Genomic DNA, 23,233 nt, shown 5'->3' with positions numbered 1-23,233 from the left:
CATAGCCATAGTTGTGGTATCATAGCCATAGTTGTGGTATCAAAGCCATTGTGGTGTCATGGCCATTGTGGTGGTGTCATAGCCATTGTGGTGGTGTCATAGCCATTGCGGTGTCATAGCCATTGTGGTGTCATGGCCATTGTGGTGGTGTCATAGCCATTGTGGTGTCATAGCCAGTGTGGTGTCATAGCCATTGTGGTGGTGTCATAGCCATTGCGGTGTCATAGCCATTGTGGTGTCATGGCCATTGTGGTGGTGTCATAGCCATTGTGGTGTCATAGCCATAGTGTTGTCATAGCCATAGTTGTGGTGTCATAGCCATTCTGGTGTCATGGCCATTGTGGTGGTGTCATAGCCATTGTGGTGTCATAACCATTGTGGTGTCATGGCCATTGTGGTGGTGGCATAGCCATTGTGGTGTCATGGCCATTGTGGTGTCATAGCCATTGTGGTGTCATGGCCATTGTGGTGGTGTCATAGCCATTGTGGTGTCATAACCATTGTGGTGTCATGGCCATTGTGGTGGTGGCATAGCCATTGTGGTGTCATGGCCATTGTGGTGTCATAGCCATAGTGTTGTCATAGCCATAGTTGTGGTGTCATAGCCATTCTGGTGTCATAGCCATAGTTGTGGTGTCATATCCATTGTGGTGTCATGGCCATTGTAGTGTCATAGACAATTATTTTACCTCACATTAGACAAATTTGCCAGAAAGAAATCATTTAAAGAATATTCTTGAAAATACTGAATAGTACGAGCGCAGAGATAAGTTGGAATTGGATGACAATGCTGTAAAAATTGGTAATTAATCTTTATACCAGAGATTAATTACCAATTTTTACAGCATTGTCATCCAATTCCAACTTATCTCTGCACTCATAGAAGTTGGATCTCCAACAACATTGATAAGAGTAGATGTTGTATCTCCAACAACATTGATAAGAGTAGATGTTGTATCTCCAACAACATTGATAAGAGTAGATGTTGTATCTTCAACAACATTGATACGAGTAGAAGTTGTATCTCCAACAACATTGATAAGAGTAGATGTTGTTCAGATCTTTATGATTACATTGACAATGATGATAGAATTATGTTACTATGGTAAAACAATTATACTGCTTTCAAAATGTTTACATTTTACAAGAAAAATGCCTAACATCAAATGGACCCACAGGCTCTTGTGTGGAAGTGGGCCCAAGCAGGGGACGAAGAAGTTCCACCCCCTGGTAGAGGAGGTACATGTGATCATTCAATATTATTTACCCCACAGATGCTGCCCTAGGAGCCATGGGCCCAGCAGGTCCTTGTGTGGATGTTACACCAGGCCGGGGACCAAGGAGCCCTGCCCCGAGCCCTTCCCCCCTTGTGCAGGAAGTGCATGTACATGTGGAACAAGATGCCAAACTCAAGGTTTGATGGTCATTGGAATATTTAATATTTTGTTCTTGGCTGTAAGTCAATTATTTCTGATACCACCAAACCTGTTGGTCCTATCATTTAAAGTAAAAGTTGAAGAGGGGTGTTTTGTTTCAAAGAGTTATCCAAAGAATACATACCTTTTTCATAGCATGAGATAAAAAATGCACAGAAAACAGGAATGCATGGTTTACTTCTTGTCAATTTTTAGCTCGACTATTCAAAGAATAGGTGGGCTATACTACTCGCCCCAGCGTCGGCGGTTAAAGTTTTAGGGCAAGTTGGGATTTTCACTTATAAGTCCAATACCCTTCATTCAATTGACTTAATACTTCACACAGTTGTTAAGGGCCATCACATGATGAGGTTAGATAACTCCATATTATTCTTTACACAGATTATGGCCCCTGAATGACTATGGAACTTAGGTTAAAGTTTTAGGGCAGGTTGGGATATTTATTAATAACTTCTATACCCTTTCTTCAATTGACTTAATACTTTACACAGTTGTTCAGGACCATCACACAATGAAGTTCCATAACTCCATATTATCCTTAATACAAGTTTTGGCCCCTGATTGACTTAGGTTAAAGTTTTAGGGCAGGTTAAAGTTTTAGGGCAAGTTGGGATTTTCACTTAAAACTCCAATATCGTTCATTCAATTGGCTTCATACTTCACACAGTTGTTCAGAGCCACCACATAATGAGGTTAGATAACTCCATATTATCTTTTATACAAATTATGGCCCCTGATTGACTATGGAACTTGGGTTAAAGTTTTAGGGCAGGTTGGGATATTTATTAATAACTTCTATACCCTTCATTCAATTGACTTAATACTTCACACAATTGTTTAGGACCATCACCCAATGAGGTTACATAACTCCACATCCTTAATACAAGTTATGGCCCCTGATTGACTTAGGTTAAAGTTTTAGGGCAGGTTAAAGTTTTAGGGCAAGTTGGGATTTTCACTTAAAACTCCAATACCATTCATTCATTTGACTTAATACTTCACACAGATGTTCAGAGCCATCACATAATGAGGTTAGATAACTCCATATTATCTTTTATACAAATTATGGCCCCTGATTGACTATGGAACTTAGGTTAAAGTTTTAGGCAAGTAAAAGTTAAGGGCAAGTTGGGATTTTAATAAAAAAAACTTCTATACCATTCATTCAATGCACTTAATAAAATTCAAAATTATTTACGACCATCTTACAACAAGAAACATAACTCCATTTTAACCCTAAATACAAATTATGGCCCTTGATTTTTTTTTTAAAGGCATATTTGTATATTCTTAACCACATTTTCATAATGGGAAATCAAGTTATTTGAATGACTTGCGTTATTGTTCGGGCGGGTTGGTGGGAGGGCAGCATCAAAGTCACCTAATGTATCGAATAATTTCAGTTAGGTTTGACATAAAGAGACCAAACTTGGTAATATTACATTGTTATTGTATTCACTTGTAAGTCAAAGCGGCGTAGTCGAGCGCGCTGTCTTACGACGACTCTTGTTATGATTGCAAGGAGGACACAGTCAAGTAGAACACAGTTGAGGTGGACACTGTCTGTAAACACGAAATTTCTATTATATAAATTTAAATGTTTCTTCATTTATTTCAAAGATAAATGGAGAAAATATAGAAATAAACATAGCACCATATGCGCAAAGTCATTGTTTACTTTGGTAAAGTAAAGTAAAACATAATAGAGTCAGTCGTTCCTTTTAGGTCTTTGTTTATTGGATTTTGACAATGATGCATTGCTTTACTGAACAAATCCAGAGTATATCCAGAGTTCCTACTATTGCCTACTTCATGATAAGGTCTCCAATTTTTTTCTACTTCTCGTTAAAACCTACAATTCCTACATCTTAAAAATGCTGATTTAACGATCAGTTGTTATCTACATTCATATTTTGTTCACTGTATTGCCGACCTGAGAAGGCCTTATGGCTATAAACTTTCAGCAACTTGAAACTGTCCTTCAGGATTTCATCACAGGTTGTATGAAATATGGTCAAGACATAAAAAAATATTTGATAAGATAGAAAATAATTGTTAAGTGATGTACAAAATTCCTTATTTTCTACTTTGTGCCAAAAAAATAATTTCTTCTACTATTTTGTTATCAAAGCTCCTGTGTTATTCCTTCTTTATGCAACACTGCCGTAGAGCCGGTATATGGAGAATACCTGTTTATCATGTACATTTAAGCCTGAATGGATCAGCGTAACACATGTTTCCTAGTTTTCACTCTAGGAATTAAGAGACACATTTTTCCTTTTTTTAAAGATTTTTTAAAAATGTAATTTGATGTAATAGATCTTAATAAAACACTGACTATTGTGAACTTTTTAAATGTGTTTGAAACTAATGACAAAAGTAAGTAAGTAGTTTATCAAAGTGGCATGTGCAACTCAAAACCAATACTTACAACATATTAACGGAAATTTGCACTGGACCTGAGGGGTCTATTAGTAAATATAGCAAAAGCATGTTAAATTTAAGCAACATATTATATGCTATAACATAACAAATTACAAACTAATTATCATATTTTGTACAAATGATTTCATTTAATGATAAAGCAGTATGCATTTGCAATATATTAACTGAATAGTTTTCTTGTGTATAAATGACATAAAAATATTTATTTACTGTCCAAATCTTTGTTGACCAACTGAGATTGTATTTAAATGAAACTCCCGTATGTTGTTATAAAGGTTGCATTCAAACCAACGTGTTTGTTGACCTCAATGTGGATAAGCTAGCATGAGTTGCATAACCTTTGGTGTAACAGTTACCCTATCAACCACCCAGTTTCAGCTCTCGGTGGTAAAAGTCCTCTTCTAAACTGAAGTAATAAGAAACTTTCTGTGGTAAATGTCCTCCTCTTAACTGATATAAAAAGGATTTTTCAGTGGTCAAAGTCCACTAAACTTATATATTAAGGACCTCTTAGAGGTAAAAGTCATCTAAGTTTATATAATAAGGATCTTTCAGTGGTAAAAGTCCTCTTCTTACCTGACATTATAAGGACCTTTAATTGGTAAAAGTCCTCCTCTAAACGGGTATCATAAGGACCTTTCAGTGTTATTAGTCCTCTTAATTGATATAATAAGGATCTTTCAGTGGTAAAAGTCCTCTTAACTGAGTTAATAAGGACCTCTCAGTGGTAAAAGTCCTCTTAACTGAGTTAATAAGGATCTTTCAGTGGTAAAAGTCCTCTTAACTGAGTTAATAAGGATCTTTCAGTGGTAAAAGTCCTCTTAACTGATATAATAAGGACCTCTCAGTGGCAAAAGTCCTCTTAACTGAGTTAATAAGGACCTCTCAGTGGTAAAAGTCCTCTTAACTGATATAATAAGGACCTCTCAGTGGTAAAAGTCCTCTTAACTGATATAATAAGGACCTCTCAGTGGTAAAAGTCCTCTTAACTGATATAATAAGGACCATTCAGTGGTAAAAGTCCCCTATATTTATATAATAAGGATTTTTCAGTGGTAAATGTCTTCTTAACTGATATAATAAGGATCTTTCAGTGGTAAAAGTCCCCTAAATTTATATAATAAGGATTTTTCAGTGGTAAAAGTCCTCTTAACTGATATAATAAGGATCTTTCAGTGTTAAATGTCCTCTGAACTTAGTTACTAAGGACCTCTCAGTGGTAAAAGTCCTCTTAACTGATATAATAAGGACCTTTCAGTGGTAAAAGCCCTCTAAATTGGTAAAAGTCCTCTTAGGAAATGATATAATATTAAAACTTTTGAATTCTTGATACATTCTAAGCTTAGGCAAGTGCTGGATGTCCCTATTCCATACATTTGCATAACACATTTGAATGAAGTAGTTTGCTTTTGGTAGACGCACACTTAATTTAATTTCAAATGTATTTGAAAGATCCATAAAGCAAAAAATATTTTATGTCTATTTTCCAAATATTCTTGTTCATGTGGCTATTGTAGTCAGGGTTTTAACACTTTCTTTGTTGTTCAGTTGTCAGCATTAAAGCAAGTCCAATATCTTTTCATCAAGTGCCAGCTCTGGTTCATGGCTTCTCTGACCATTGCGAGTTTTGGCGTGAAATGGTGAACACCAAGAAAATATCTGATAACTTTATGTTGTACATTATCAATAGCTTTTATAGCCCCAACTAAGACTAAGACATTGGCGATATTTCAGGCAAGTGTGGACAACTTTAACATCAAGGAAGAGAAGAAGACTCCAGAGAAAATGAAGGAAAAATTCCAGCAGAGGCAGGCAGCAAATCCCCAGACTCGATATAGGGGACATGGTATGATAGGTCATGATAGAGAGGTTGCGAACATGTATGTTAACGTGTAATTGTAAGGGTAGCTACATATATATATGTAAAAGTTCAATCAAATTTAAGTCGTTTGCGAAGTTTCACTTTAAATTTGTTCTTGTTGGCTCACTGAGTCACTTGTACTGGCATAAATCACTTTTCCTCATGCTATGTTTCGTGTCATTATTGATTTTCCCACTATACACATGCCTTGCTGGTGTAGTTTACAAGAAGTAGCCGACAGTTATACATACCAGTGTTTCACAACCACTCTTTTATTGCCGTATGACATATAAGAAGGCTGATAGATGAAGACCTTTTAGCAATCAAAGGATGATTAATAACTTCACCTAAGCAGGAAGCAGGAAGCGCATACATTTTACAAATCCAGTATACGAGTCTGAAAAGAAATTTTACCATGTTGGATTTAAACCGTTGTTGTTACAATGGCCTTTATAAAATAAAACAAACAAAAAGTCAATCTTGTTTAATAAAAAGAATGAAAAATTAGAAGTTGACTAAATATTATGATCTGTAAAGAGCAGACCTCAATTTCCTAAAGCCTCTTTTATCTTAAGTCCTTTAATTGGGACAAGCTCAGCCTACTATTTTGTTTTGGTATAAATTGTGTTATATTTCTCCTTTTAAATAGTTTTGAGACTTTTCATGGATTTTTTTAAAAATATAATCATGATTAATTATATTTGGTTAATGGAATAATGTTGAAGCAAGTATTTTGGCTATATGAAGTATACTTAAATGTATTGCCTTACCCCTAACACTATACCCAAATTTTTTTATCAATGCCTGATGCCTAATATAATAAGCACTGATAATCATGTTGTGTGATTCCTAACACTAAACCCACTGCTAACCACATTGCCTGATTCTCAACACTAAACCCACTGTTAACCACATTGCCTGATTCTTAACACTAAACCCACTGTTAACCACATTGCCTGATTCTCAACACTAAACCCACTGTTAACCACATTGCCTGATTCTCAACACTAAACCCACTGTTAACCACATTGCCTGATTCTCAACACTAAACCCACTGTTAACCACATTGCCTGATTCTCAACACTAAACCCACTGTTAACCACATTGCCTGATTCTCAACACTAAACCCACTGCTAACCACATTGCCTGATTCTCAACACTAAACCCACTGTTAACCACATTGCCTGATTCTTAACACTAAACCCACTGTTAACCACATTGCCTGATTCTTAACACTAAACCCACTGTTAATCACATTGCCTGATTCTCAACACTAAACCCACTGTTAACCACATTGCCTGATTCTCAACACTAAACCCACTGCTAACCACATTGCCTGATTCTCAACACTAAACCCACTGTTAACCACATTGCCTGATTCTCAACACTAAACCCACTGTTAACCACATTGCCTGATTCTTAATACTTAACCCACTGCTAACCACATTGCCTGATTCCTAACACTAAACCCACTGCTAACCACATTGCCTGATTCTCAACACTAAACCCACTGTTAACCACATTGCCTGATTCTCAACACTAAACCCACTGTTAAACACATTGCCTGATTCTCAACACTAAACCCACTGCTAACCACATTGCCTGATTCCTAACACTATACCCACTGTTAATCACATTGCCTGATTCTCAACACTAAACCCACTGTTAACCACATTGCCTGATTCCTATCACTATATCACATTGCCTGATTCTCAACACTAAACCCACTGTTAACCACATTGCCTGATTCTTAACACTAAACCCACTGTTAATCACATTGCCTGATTCTTAACACTAAACCCACTGTTAACCACATTGCCTGATTCCTACCATTAAACCCACTGCTAACCACATTGCCTGATTCTTAACATTATACCCACTGTTAATCACATTGCCTGATTCCTAACACTATACCCACTGATGACCACATTGCCTGATTCCTATCACTATATCACATTGCCTGATTCCTAACATTATACCCTGTGTTAATCACATTGCCTGATTCCTAACACTATACCCACTGTTAATCACATTGCCTGATTCCTAACACTATATCACATTGCCTGATTCCTATCACTATATCACATTGCCTAATTCCTAACACTATACCCACTGTTAATCACATTGCCTGATTCCTACCATTAAACCCACTGCTAACCACATTGCCTGATTCTTAACATTATACCCACTGTTAATCACATTGCCTGATTCCTAACACTATACCCACTGTTAATCACATTGCCTGATTCCTAACACTATACCCACTGTTATCACATTGCCTGATTCCTAACACTATACCCACTGTTAATCACATTGCCTGATTCCTAACACTATACCCACTGTTAATCACATTGCCTGATTCCTAACACTATACCCACTGTTAATCACGTTGCCTGATTCCTAACACTATACCCACTGTTAATCATGTGCCTGAATCCTAACACTATACCCACTGTTATCACATTGCCTGATTCCTAACACTATACCAACTGTTAATCACATTGCCTGATTCCTAACACTATACCCACTGTTAATCACATTGCCTGATTTCTAACACTATACCCACTGTTATCTCATTGCCTGATTCCTAACACTTTACCCACTGTTAATCACGTTGCCTGATTCCTAACACTATACCCACTGTTAATCACGTTGCCTGATTCCTTACACTATACCCACTGTTAATCATGTGCCTGAATCCTAACACTATACCCACTGTTATCACATTGCCTGATTCCTAACACTGTACCCACTGTTAATCACATTGCCTGATTTCTAACACTATACCCACTGTTAATCACATTGCCTGATTTCTAACACTATACCCACTGTTAATCACATTGCCTGATTTCTAAAACTGTACCCACTGTTAATCACATTGCCTGATTTCTAACACTATACCCACTGTTAATCACATTGCCTGATTTCTAACACTATACCCACTGTTAATCACATTGCCTGATTCCTAACACTATACCCACTGTTAATCACATTGCCTGATTCCTAACACTATACCCACTGTTAATCACATTGCCTGATTTTTAACACTATACCCACTGTTAATCACATTGCCTGATTCCTAACACATTGCCTGATTCCCATTGTAAATCACAGTTGAGGTTCCAATACATGGAGCAGTTGGCCAAACAGAGGCTGACATACGTGATGTGCTTAACACAATTGCTCCAAAACTCGCTGCCATGAATATCGGGGCACGGCAACCAGTTGAGGATGAGGAACCAGTAAGTTGGGTTTTAAAGCTTGGTTAAGATTGGGTCTTTTCAAAAACCAATGTTAAGCAAATTGGGAGTCAGTTTAATCCTATATTATTGGTTAAGGGAAAGGTTTTGAAAATTTATATCACTACAACATGTACTGAGATTATTTATTAAAAACATTTATAATTCCTTTAGTTCTTAATATGACTGCTTAAATTCAGTAGGGTTGACTGCTAAGGCCAAACATAAATTATGTTGTAGTTCCTGTTACATGCGCACAAAAAAAAACAGGCTAGGCATTCAACATTATATTTTATAAATTTTATTTACAAAGTATATATTTAAAGAAAAGTAGGGTCAGTCAGGTAATTGTGAGCACATCATCTTTTTTTCCTAATTTGTGTAAAAATTTGAATGGTTCTATTATCATAACAAAGTTGTCTTAAAATGTTGCATGTTTTTATCATATGAAAGGTCAGAAATATAATTAAAACACTGAAATAGAACAGGAACTGTTATATTTGTAGCAACAAGGATGGCACTGTGAAGCATGCACATATATCAACCTACCCACACGTCCAGGGTGTGAGGTGTGTTCAAGTGCAAGGCCACTGGACTACATGATGCCACCAGACTACATGATTACGGACGAAGAAAAGAAGAGACTCGAACTGGAGGAGCTTATAGAGAAACAGACCAGGGAGGTGAGACTAGCACTCTTAAGACTTAGCACTAGTGGTGAGCACACTGGCTTTTCCCCAAGGTGTTCTATGTTCAAATCTTGGCCTGGGTAAAATTAATAGCTCTGTAAGATTTGACACTAGCTCCATCACCTTTCACCAAGTCAAACCCTGGGAGCATGCAGGTCTGGTTTGTGGGCACCATTCCGGATGAAGTTGGTTTCTTTCGGCACACTCAGTTTCCCTCACAGCACAAGATCACACTATTGTGCTAACAAGAGTGACTTAGCATAAGTTAATATAACTTTCTTCACAGTCATCTTAAAATAAAATGTAAACTAAAACTGAACACTGTCTATGAGAGATTCGGAACATCCAGGTATAGAGAGTTTAAGGGGAGAAAGTCTCAGTTATACTAAATCTGAATCTATGGTGACGTTTCCGAAATTCAATCTACATTTTTTTTATATTGGCAGCTTTTATTGAATAAGCTTCTAAAAAAGATATTCCCGGTGTCTGGAATTTATGTGTTGGCAGTTACTTCATGGTCAAGTTTAAGATGAAGGTGTATGATTCTATTCATTTAGCTTTAAACCATTCCTGAACCATTTAACTCTTGAATCATTGTTGCCACAGTCATACTTGACCTTAATAGTGACATCATCACAGTCACCCCCAAAAAAGAAATCCTCACAGTTACAGTAAGTATCACAAGGTCACCTCAAATGTTCTTTCCGGTGTTGCAGGCTCCTAAAAAACGCAGCCAGGATAGAACAGGTGAGCGGGCCTCCGAACGTGACCTTGACAACCTACTCAAGTTTCATGATGCCCTTCAGGATACGCTTCATCGGTTGCCTAGCAACCCAGAAAACAGTCTACCTGCCAAAAATGAAAAACTTAAAAACAGACTGAGCGACTGTGGATTAGACCTCAGTGATGATGATGATGCTTGAACTAGATCGACGTCTCAGTGACATTTCTGAAACATTCTGAGATATTCTTAAAAACTTTGAAGATGGAGTGACAGTGACTTTGATCTCAGTGGTGATGATGTTGGAGCTAGATGAATTTCTCAGTGACATTTATAAAATACTACAGCAAAAGTACCTAAGGTTACATCACTTTAAGTATTTTTATGGTCAGCATGCATTAACTGGACTGCATTGTTTCAGTTTCAGCTTGACTGTTCGAAAAATAAGGAGGCTATACTACTCGCCCCAGTGTCTTCGTCTTAAAGTTTCATGGCAAGTTGGGATTTTTACTAATAACTTCTATACCCTTTGACGACCATCATACTTAGGTTACATAACACCATCCTAAATACAAATTATGGCCCCTTGATTGGACTTGGGAACTTGGGTTAAAGTTTTGTCTACATTTTAAATCAACTTTTTCTTTGATTGCTTTTGACAGGTACATATTACATCTTCATTGTATTCATTTCTAAGACAGAGTAACTTATAGTCAAGTGCACTGTCCTATGACAGCTCTTCTTACTGAACACTCCTTAAAAAAGTGCAAAATGACATACTTTAAGTAGTAGCTACTGTTGTCAGCATAACCTTATGCAATTATCAACATAAGGTCTTAAGTATCGACTGTGTTTATGAGCATAATGTTTTGATCATGTTCAATCGTGGTGTAAATCGGTTCAGTTACGGCAGAGTTATGCCCCGTTTATGTTAAAAATAGTAAGTTAATATCTTGTGCAGACAACAACTTACGTATTTATAGTCTAATCATGATGAAACTTGTAAACAGTGTTTATGGGCATAATTTTGCGGTCATGTTTAATTGTGGGGTTAATGGTTTTGTCTCTTTGCATTAAATTATAGTTGGCTTATTTATTATCCTCCGCTGAATTGAAGGTTTCGGGAGGGGGATATTGTTTATGCGTTGTCCGTCCGTCAGTCATTCCATCCATCCTTCCATCCGTCTGTCTGGAACCATATCTTGGTAGGCATTGATCAGAAAATGTTCAAACTTGGTCAGAATGTTCCCCTTGATCATATCTCGACCACTTGTAAAAGTGGGTCACATGGGGTCAAAAACTAGGTCACTAGGTCAAATCTTAGAAAAATCTTTGGAACAAACTAGAGGCATTATAAATGGTTAAATATTCATGAAACTTAATCAAAATGGTTTCCTTGATGAACACTTGGACAATAAAAAACTGGGTCACATATGATCGAAAATTAGGTCACTAGGTCAAATCTTGAAAAAAAAATCAAATTCATAGAAACTATTACAAATGTTACTCTATATACAAAACTTTTATTTCAAATAATTCCAAACAAACTCAAACTTAAATCCAACGTTCATAATATAGTAATATTCCACCTACTTTTCATTTCCAATCCATTAACTTTGCCTAATCAGGCGGGGGATATCAATTCAATTGCTTGTTGTTAAAGGGATGATGATGATGAGACAGGGTTCTCAATTTGCTACAAGGGTTTGCTCCTTTTGCATTATAAATGGTATTACAATTGGTTAGACTATGATCAGTGCACTAAACAAGTCACACATCCAATTCTGAGGAGTTATAAAATTATAATCTTTTTTTTAAGGCTTTCTTAACATGTATACATTGCTTTATATATACTTTTAAGATGTGTTGTGCATTTGTTTTATGCCAGAGCTAAATTTTATGTTCACTCTAAATTGTAGAGTCTTGACGTGCTTATATTTGTAACTGGTTAATGTTCAGGTGCCATGAATAAATTAAAACAAATATGTAAAGTTTGTATTTGTAAACCATCATTTAATATGTTCCCGGGTAGAAACCAGTAATGGTGTTCATGTCCCAGTTCTGTTAAGAGGGTGTAAATGTGGTGGGTTTAAACTCTTAACCAAATCGGTGAGAGGGGGACAACCTCGCCAGTACCTCGCCCCAATATTACGAACATACTTAAATCTCAACTGAGAACAATATTTAAATCTTGTATATAAAGTTAAAGGAAATAAATGGGATTGCATTTAGAGCCCCTAGGGTCAAGGTCATAGTCACTGTTACTAAAAACAGAAGAAAGAGTTGAAACTGAATCTCACAATGAAATCTGAAGTTCATCTGTCAATCATTGTAAACCTGGTTTTGTCTCATGCAGCATTTCTTGCTTACTTTTTAATTTGACGTTTTTATTGCGTTTGACAGGCACATATTACACCATTGTTGCAGGGTTCGAATTTAGACTCGCATACTCGCAAAATGCGAGCGGCATTTGCAAATTGCGAGTGGCTTTTATTCAAGCTCGCAAAATTTTGCGAGTGGTTTTTTTCTAGACCACAAAATGTTAAAAGGAAAGTAAAATAAACATTAACTTTGCTACAAAGTCGAGTGTAAACAATCTATAAGTGGCATCACTACCAGTTAAGAGACAACAATATGGAGTCACGCTCTAGTAAGTTTTCAAAAATAGAACAAATACGGAAAAGGCCGAGTTTTATCTCGAATCTTTCCGGGGATGCTCCGAGGTGTGCATAATACAAAGTGAAAACAAATGAGTTGACATGACGTAATCACCAAGCTCAATCATTGGCTAAATTTAGCGCTTTCGCGAACTCTCGTAAAACCCCATCAACCTTTGAATATATCCGCTCAACTGTCAAAGTGAATAAACTTCCGATATATTTTATAGTCCAAAGCATCCATGCTACATTTACTGTTGCTTTTATTTATTCTAAATTTATACTGTTATTGTTTTTAATACTTACAAACTTAATCAGTTAATGAAATCTGTAGCGTTCTCGCCGAATGGGAATTACCCGATGGCGAGGGTAAATATACCCCCCTCAAAGTGAACAATGTCAAATTATTGGACAGCTTTGTTATCAAAAAGCGGCCAGCATCCGATGAGTCATCTGTACCCCCCTCCCCACCCCCCCACCCCCCCAAAAAAGAAAAGAATAAGCCAACTACAATTTATAGTAGTTGAGTCACTCAAGATGGATCCTTTTAATATTCATAATATGTCTTAGTTGTAAATATCTACTTTAATTAGACAATATTATAAGGGAATAAAGAAAATAATAAAATTGCAAGTTGATTTTTCATTTTGCGAGTTGCCTCAAAAAGCACTCGCAAAATTTTGCGAGTGCTCCTCAAAGTTAAATTCGAACCCTGTGTTGTATTCATTTCTAAGACAAAGCGGCATATAGTGGAGTGCACTGTCTTACAACAGCTCTTGATTTTTTTGCAGAATATTGTGGAATGATGTTTATCAATTTAATACAAAGGTCAACATGTATTTAAAAGACTCAATAATATAAAGTAAATACTTATAATATTGAATCACCCCATGCTGTCATGTGAACAAATTTAGTTAAGTTAGAGATTGAGACATGGCTGAAGTATTTTCATGATATTGGGGCCTGACCACTCTCGGCCTCTGAAATGGCCACTGGAGAGGCTAAAATAACTTGCAAGATACAGGGATTTTTGTGAGTTGGTGGCATAAGGTTAAATAAATTATTCATTAATTGTGGCCTTGTACATATGAAAAGTCACTTACCCTCATCAAGGCCTTGGTTGATGAGTTTTGTGATAGGAATATTGTGCTCTGCATATTGTCTGGTGTGTTGAACATTGGTGTAAAGCTACTTGAAATCCTTTCATCTTACATGGAATGTTAAAGGGACTCGTTCACAGATTTAAGTTCAGCGATTTTTTTTTAAACTATGTTAAATTTGAATTATTTTACTCACATTTATGAACAAACAACTGGCAGATACTTATTATAAACCAAGACAGTCAGGGCACCTGGACCTCAAACTTTGTAGGCAGTTTGGTCATGACCAGCACATGAACCCTATTCATTTTGAGATTCATGGATCAAAGGTTAAAAACTCAGATGAACACTTAGGCTTAGAAACCTCATACTTGGTAGGCAGTTTTAACACTACCAGCGGAATGACCCCTATTGATAATGAATATCAGGATTTTGGCATAGTAAACATAATGAAGATATTCACCTACATCATCCAATTAAATGTTATCCAGAGTTAATTAGTTTCTTCATAAAAGTTTGATTTTTTAAAGCAATTTTTCATTTCTAGGTTTTCATTAAAAACTTGAATCGTGGCAAAAATATCTCTAAAATTATGTTAAGTGTTCTTATACATTCATTTTCAAACAATCTTCTTTAAAAGTATAACAGACTCAAATTTACATCCACTCCATCTTGCAGTGACTGATCTTCTGTGTGTTCATAATTTGCTCTTTAAAATTTTAGAGATCAATAAGCCAATTTTTCAGAACTTTGTTAAATTAACGACTTTGTTAATGTCATTGTTGTTAACTTTTAAAGCATTACAGCTCTGACAGTTTAATGGATACTCATGTGATCTGCTGTATTTCTAAAAAGATTAGAGACAACTGTTTCAGCCGTACTTGTTTATATTTAAATATGTGAGCATATCATGAAATATTTCACATTAAAAAGTTTACAATGATGTCTTTAATCACATTTTTAAATTTATCAAAGTTCTGAGCATTCGGCCCTATATTTCCAAACTGCAAGGTTGGAAGGTTATCATGAAAATGTGTTCTTTTAGGGTCTCTGTCCTTATAAGCCCAAATACTAATGGCTATCTGTCCAACGAGGTTTTGAGATGCGTTGGTCACATTCCTGTGACAGCGCTTGTTTTTATTATGTCTGACTTTATGTATTGGGAACAAGCCTCTAAACTTGTGTTCCTCACATACTAAGGCCCAGATGGAGGAGCGTAACCAGAACTTCCAGCAGCTCCAGGCCGCGGACACAGACAATGTCATCTCCAACATGCATGAGTTCACATGCCCAATTTGCTTCGAGGATATTCCACGCGGAGATGGAGTGGTTCTCAGAGAGTGCCTTCACTCATTCTGCAAGTAAGTGTAACATTACTTGTTTTGGTTGCTTATTGTGGTTAAACTTTATTACACTATTATGCCTGGTTTCATGCAGTCAGTAATAGTTGAACTGCATCAACCAGAAACGGGTCTCAGTTATTGCAGTTTTCAGCATTTGGCATAAATAATGTTTTGTACAAAAAAAAGAGATAACTACCTTAAACTACCCGGTACCTATGACCATACATTGCACCTCTATTGAATTTACATTCTCCCTGGCTGAAATACTAAGAGGATTATGAGTATCTATCATGTGTTTTGTTACGGATAGAAAAATCTGACCCGAGGGCACGTGCGTAAGCCGGTAACAAGGCTTGCCGAGTTACCGGCCACGCATGCCCGAGGGTCGGATTTTTTGATCCGGACCAGAAAAACATGATTGATATTTATTCTAGCATATCTCAATTTATCAATTTGTGGAAAAATGACGTTGAAAACGAACTTTTGTACAATTACACCAAAAAGCGCTTGCAACGTTGTTTACCGACGTCATAGAGCACAGTAATTTTGAATAAAAAAATAGCGTTTTTTAACGATTATTTATGTTCAATTTTAATTAAAAGTCTTGCAAACATGTATACTTGATTGCGCTTTATTGAAATGACATATTACAGTTTTCATAAACCATACAATAAAAATTAAGTGACGCGTTGTTGCGCGTGACTCATCTTACATGGAGGTTGTAAGACGGGTTTCTCAGCACTGGTCACATGACCTGAATCACACGTCTGGTATGCAAGAAATAGAAATTGTGCATGTGCCTTTGCGCCAGCGTGTGTTTCAAGCTTTTTTGTCCAGAGCATAACTCCCAAGCAGCTTTGAGGTATTGGCTTCGTACTCACGCAGAGGAACTATAACTCTTGCTGCAGTTATTGCCCTTTGTTTATTATCATACTTCATTTTGTCCCGACTATTACTCTTTACGTCTTTGAGGTTTTGACATACTACTCACCCAAGCGTCGGCGTCACCCTTTGGTTAAGGTTTTGCTTGCAAGCACACATAGGTAAATATCTCAGCAACTACTTGAGGTATTGCATTGAGACTTTATACGATGGTACTCAACCATCCAACCTACTTAATTAACCAAGTTAGATAACTATAGTTTGCATTAAATGCAAATAATAGGCCTTTATTATTTGACTTAGAAATTCTGGTTAAGGTTTTGCTTGCAAGCACACATAGGTAAATATCTCAGCAACTACTTGAGGTATTGCATTGAGACTTGATACAATGATACTCAACCATCCAACCTACTTAATTAACCAAGTTAGATAACTCTAGTTTGCATTTAATGCAAATAATTGCCCTTTATTATTTGACTTAGAAATTCTGGTTAAGGTTTTTCGTGCAAGCACACGTAGGTTAATATCTCAGCAACTGCTTGAGGTATTGCATTGAGACTTGATACAATGGTACTCAACCATCCAACCTACTTAATTAACCAAGTTAAATAACTCTAGTTTGCATTTAATGCAAATAATTGCCCTTTATTATTCGACTTAGAAATTTTGGTTAAGGTATTGAGTGCAAGCACACATTAGTTAATATCTCAGCAACTACTTGAGGTATTGTATTGAGTCTCGATACAATGGTACTCAACCATCCAGCCTACTTAATTAACCAAGTAAGGTAACTCTAGTTTGCATTTTATGCAAATAATTGCCCTTTATTATTCAACTTAGAAATTCTTGTTAAGGTTTCAGGGCTTTTTCTATAGTACTCACGGGTCCGACTATCGGACCCATTCCCAAAGCAAAATATAAGATATTTTTCCCAATCTTCAGAAAAAAATCCCAATCAACAAAAAAAATAAAAATATATTTTTTTTTTTTTTAAGAAAGCCTTTTTACCTGTACTGGTTGATTTTCAACATCCTAATAAATTATGTGATGTAAAGTTTTTTTGATAATTGAACTCGGAAATCATTTATTTTCATCACATTCAGAGATCAGTATGAAATATTATCTGTCATGATTTATTGCAATAGATATTTACACTCCCAAGGATTGATATTTTGGGGTTTTTTAAAGAGAAAATAAACTAATATTAAATCATTTCTTAATTCACAGGAGACTAGACAGCCTTTTCTTTAAACTGTAAAATTTCCCAATTTCGGCATTTTCACGACGCAAAATTTCCAAAAATGTCCAGGGTCTAATTCCCAAAACGGGCAGAAAAGCCCTGGGTTTTGCATGTAACCAGTTTTAAGTCAATACCTCAGCGAATACATCATGTATTGCATTGAAACTTTACACACAGGCTCCCAACCATATAACCTTATTTAATCAAGTAAGATAACTATCTTTAATATTATATAATTTTTGCCCCTTTATTATGCGACTTAAATATTCTGGTTAAGGTCTTGCATGTTAGCACATATAGGATAATATCTCAGCAACTACTTGTTGTATTGCATTGAGACTTTATACAATGGTATTCAACCACCCAACTTAATTGAATCACTAAGTTAAATAACTGTATTTTGCAAATAATGGCCCTTTATTATTACACTTAAAAATTCTGGTTAAAATTTTGCATGTAACCACATTTATGTTAATATCTCAGCACATCATGTATTGCATTGAAATCTAATCTAACAGTGATCCATGCATGTTTCGCCAAAACTTTTCAATCCTTACACTGAAAAGCGGAGGAATAGTCGTTGCGCTGTCTCTGTGACAGCTCTTGTTAGTTATTGCCCATTGTTCAATTCATATCCTCAGTCAATATTATGAAGGAGATACTTTATTTCATTTGGTTGGGGACATTTGTTTTTTACATCATATTTAAGTTATTGAAATTATACACAATGAAGTCTGGGTGTATAAATTTGTCACGATTGTGCCATATTGTCAGGCATACCGGTACAATGCAATTATAAGTGTGCTAATATGGAAATACCGTTGTCACCTGCCTGCTAGCTGGTGGTTTCAGTTCTGATATTAACATTAATACACAAATGAAAACAAAGAAAACACTCACCAATATGGTAAAATGTGCCTTGGGGTCCCAAAGATAGTTGTAACAGAGCTGTTTCAATCACTGGTAAAAAATGTGCACTTTCAATAAACTTTGGAAAGTTTTATCAATTCATAAATGATGGGGTCATGAACTGAAGTCATTATATTTTTTTAATTAGTTCTTTACTAATTACGATATAAATGGAATATCACATTAGTGGGCATTCAATACCAAATTTAATAGTTTTCTGAAATTGATAAAAAAAATAGCCTAGTCATGTTTTTATCAAAAAAAGAAAACTTGATTAATTAATTCCGTAATAAATGACCACTCATATGTATTACCCACTATTTATAATGTCCTTTCTTCCTTTGCTGTAAATAAAAGTCTATAATAGTATAATTGCTAACTAGCACACTATTTTTGCAGGGATTGTCTACGTGATGCTGTCAAATACAACGAGGAGCCGGTTTTAAAGTGCCCGTTCCAAGACGAGAACTACACTTGTAATGGCGTGCTGCAGGACAGGGAGGTGAAAGGGGTATGCTGCTGTGTTTCTTACCCCCTTTTAGTTGATCTTGGGGGATTTTCAAAAAGAAATAAGTGTTGTATATGTTCATAGCTTTGGTGTCATCATCCTGGTGGTACAAACATACTAACAATGGCCATAACTCATTTTAACTTTATTTATGAATCTCATGAAATAAAACAGCTTAGATAGATAGATATTTGTTTTCCTCCAATAAATAAAGAGAAAAGAACATTACACTTGAAATACAGAGTACGATACATTGATACTTATATACACACATATATACACACACATACAGTGATACACAGAACATAGTTCAGATGCAAATTATTAGGCGAAGGCTAGACCGAAAGCGAAATTCTAGAATCCACCTTTGAATCACACATAAGTTATAAGTTATAAATCTTAAACACAATATAATTATTTAATATGTTTTTCACCAATGTTATTATGAACAAGAGCTGTCATAGACAGCTATATCCCCCGCCTCATGGGGGCATTTTTTGTAATGAAAGCCAATCAATGGTAAGGGTAGTTTCTCAGGAACATAAGAAATGTGTAAAATTAAGGAAGGGCAACAACTCTTCCTAAAAGAATCCCTTCATGAAAGCCCGTAGACAATTTTAAATGTAAAATAAACAAAGGGCAATAACTCTTTCAAAAAGGTCAAAGCGCAAAAGCCTGACAATATGTGCTGCGTCATTGCGAAGAAACCAATTTTAAATGTAAAATAAACAAAGGGCAATAACTCTTTCAAAAATGGTCAAATCGGGAAAGCCCGACAATATGCGCTGCATTACTTTATGATTACATTATGAAATGAATGTGGGACGGACGAACGCAGACGCGCGGAATCGCGCCTACCATTACTATATCCCCTCGCCTTTTCAAGATGGGGGATAAAAACATAACAAAATGAATTGTTATCTACACATTAGTGCAGGCCTAGCCTGAAAACAAAACAACTAGGTTTGCAAACTGTAGTTTTGATAAACACTGCCTATTGGCTTTGAACTGTTTTTATTGATTACCTCCCCAGCTTGTAAATGCGGAGCTGTACGGGAAATATCTAGCAAGAAGCCTATCAACAGCAGAGAGTCAGGCAAATAACAGCTTCCACTGCAAGACAATGGACTGCCCCGGATGGTGCATCTACGAGGACCTTGTAAATTTCTTCGTGTGTCAGGTCTGCGGCATAGAGAACTGCCTTACGTGTAAAGCTATACACACAGGTATGTAGATCTTGTGTTTGATGATAACTCATCAAGTGTTTTCTGATTTTAAATTAAATAAAATGAATATAAAAAAACTGTGTGGAGGGAACAGTGCAAAAGACTGAACGCATATTTGTAACTACAATATATGCATAGAAGACTATCATGAAAGTTACATTCTTAGCCTATAGAAAAATGAAACTATTGTTAGAGCCTTGGTGTTGCTTACAACGGCTTGGACATGAAAAACGTTCATGTTAGCATAGAAACGTTAATTTTTTTTAAATGATATTGCTATTATGAAACATGGAACATAATAATAAAACACGTCTCTTCCTATCTAGGGATGAACTGTAAGCAGTACCAGGACGATCTTAACGCCAGATCAACCAACGACAAAGCGGCAAGCCAGACTAAGATCATGATCAAGAAGATGCTTGATGACGGAGAAGCCATGAACTGCCCGCAGTGCAAGGTAACTTCCAACATCACACACACTGTATATGCCATATGGCTCATACTTAGGTAATCAGTTGAATCACTCAAACCAGGTCTACTACATGTCTTTGTGAACGGATGATTGATATCTTTATAGATATAGAAAATGTCTGGGATACTCATTGCCTTGGTAAAGTTATCATCATGTAAATATGTTAACCTTGACACAAACTTGGCATTAATTAAACAAAACAAGATTGTCACATGCATTCATAGTTAAGACTGTATATTGTGTGTATATATTTTTTAAATATAAAAATGAATAACTGACATATTGCTACGCAGTAAGCACTGTTTTATAAGATGTTCATCGCTTTGGCTACGGTGGGATCTATTATGACAAATATCTTGACTTAGTCCAACAATACGTGACACATTACAATATATATATATATATATATATATATATATATATATATATATATATATATATATATATATATATATATATATATATTATGGTATATGACATTGCCTGCTTGGTTTACCACAGCATTGTCATAGCAGTAACATATTGGACTAATTGCATGATATGACATGCTTCTGACAGCTTAATGATTCAGGCATTATCTTAGAAGGAACAAGTACAAGCATAGCCATTTGTACAGCCTTGCAGGTAGTGTGATTGATCGAAATATATATAGTATAGTTGATCATGTATTGTTTGGTCTCTTAAAAAAAATTGTCGCAGAAGATTAAACTGGAGTCAGTAGGACCTTTAATTTTTGACAAACCATCAAAACAAATAGAAAATTCACTATAAATTTAACATTTTAATACATTTGGCAGCAATCTTGAATATTTTGAAAATTTATCATCTTTTTTAATTGTTTGATATACAATTGCACAGTTCCTTCATTGTAAAACTAAAAATGTTCATGAACATATTTGTATGATTATGGTCCTTTTGAACCCCAAATTTGATTCTTGTATTAGTGGATCAATGCAACCAAAATTTGTAAAACAAAAATCTGTGCACCGCCATGCACGGTCCTTGAGTATGATGAATATGTGAAAGCAGTAAGAAACTTGAATTGTTTGAGTTAGTGACCTAGTTTTTGACCAGTTGGTCTTAAATATCAAGTTGAAAACTAGACTGAACATGTTTCATGAAGACAATAATTCAAACTTTTGTATAAATGACACGAAAAAATAAATTGTCAACAACACCCGCCTACCTGGTTTCCCCATTCTATAACCCGGCTAAGATATTGTGAAATCAATATATGTGGGCTTGAAATTTCATGGTTTTCCGAAAAAAGACAATTTTGTGGGTACTAAAATTAGTGGATTTTCATTTTTTTGGAGAAAAAAGCAACAAATAATCAAATCTGTGATCCTAAAACATCTGCAAGATCCTGTGCCGACCTGGTGCTATGTTTCATCTACATCAAGCAGTTTATGACACTTACTACAATGGGACAATATGCATCAAAAATATAAAATAGTGAAGCCATTGAATGTCAATTAAGTGTTTTTGCAAACTTTGAAAACACAGTCAAGGTGTCTGATTTAGAAAAGACAATCATAGAAGATACAAGTAGCCAGATACAGAAAGAGAAGCACAATAAAGAATATATAATATAAAACATTAATAATAATATAAACTATGATTTAGGTACTTACAAATTGTATACTGTGACCATGTATATTCTATATAACCTCATAAAAAATTGTTTGGATTTTGAATAAGCCAACTTCGCGAAAATTAAAGTTCCATGGATATTTATGATTTCACAGTACATGTTAAACAGAACTTTTGTCAATCCTTAATACATTATGTTTATTTTTTTTTCTGAACAGGTGATAGTGATGAAGAAGGAGGGCTGTGATTGGATTATGTGTTCCATCTGTAAAACAGAGATCTGCTGGGTCACAAAGCAGGCCAGATGGGGACCCATGGTACGTACATACTTGCAAATGCGTGACATGGGTGGCAAGTATGACCCTGGTAAAGAATCTGTTGGGCTTGTTCTATATTTTCAACCTAATACATCTATTTCTAAAGCCTGTTAATTATGTAGGTAGTTAGGTCTGAAAATATGTTACATTTATTAACTGACTGCATTGATGATAGAAAAGATGATGAAATATCTAACTGGAGAATGAACCCAAGACCTTCTCAGGCCTCTTATCCAGGGTCTGATCCAGTGGTCGAAATAAGCACAAACCAGCAAACCCTCCACCTGTAAAATGCATTCCGGGCTTGTTCAGTTTCTGGATTTTATATAGAAGGGCTTCTTGAATTTGTTTGATGCCAAGCACTAGTGTTTGGGCTTGTTTATCTAAAAGTCTAGTTTCATTGACTGGTGATATGCTCAATTTTCCATAGAATGTGAATTCAAATTATAATAAAATTGATTCATTAAGCTATTCGCTGCAATTTGCACATGTAATTTACCAGTCACCAATTGTCCATCAAACAACCAGTAAAAGCATTCATTTCAGTTTTTTCTACTACACTTTACATTATTTATTCAGAAGCTTACTTCTTGCA

The 23,233-nt window shown here is 35.7% G+C and overlaps 1 protein-coding gene across 3 annotated transcripts in view; it reads left to right on the top strand.

Annotated features, from left to right (window-relative positions):
* The window catches only part of LOC128243404 (ranBP-type and C3HC4-type zinc finger-containing protein 1-like), a 45,411-nt gene that overhangs the window by 20,980 nt on the left and 1,198 nt on the right, over window positions 1-23,233 (top strand). For 2 of the 3 annotated variants that reach the window (XM_052961176.1, XM_052961175.1), the window contains exons 7-15: window positions 1,275-1,414; window positions 5,616-5,727; window positions 8,857-8,984; window positions 9,488-9,664; window positions 15,349-15,509; window positions 18,922-19,033; window positions 20,064-20,256; window positions 20,583-20,713; window positions 22,540-22,638. In XM_052961176.1, the coding sequence (XP_052817136.1) occupies window positions 1,275-1,414; window positions 5,616-5,727; window positions 8,857-8,984; window positions 9,488-9,664; window positions 15,349-15,509; window positions 18,922-19,033; window positions 20,064-20,256; window positions 20,583-20,713; window positions 22,540-22,638 (1,253 nt within the window). Of the gene's footprint in view, window positions 1-1,274; window positions 1,415-5,615; window positions 5,728-8,856; window positions 8,985-9,487; window positions 9,665-10,386; window positions 12,377-15,348; window positions 15,510-18,921; window positions 19,034-20,063; window positions 20,257-20,582; window positions 20,714-22,539; window positions 22,639-23,233 lie in introns of those variants that run through there. The other variant, XM_052961177.1, reaches the window with a different exon arrangement.

Source organism: Mya arenaria, chromosome 8 (assembly GCF_026914265.1).
Source record: "Mya arenaria isolate MELC-2E11 chromosome 8, ASM2691426v1".
NCBI lineage: Eukaryota > Metazoa > Mollusca > Bivalvia > Myida > Myidae > Mya > Mya arenaria.
The sequence above is the reverse complement of the archived record's forward strand: the minus strand, read 5'-3'. Positions and strand labels throughout refer to the sequence as shown.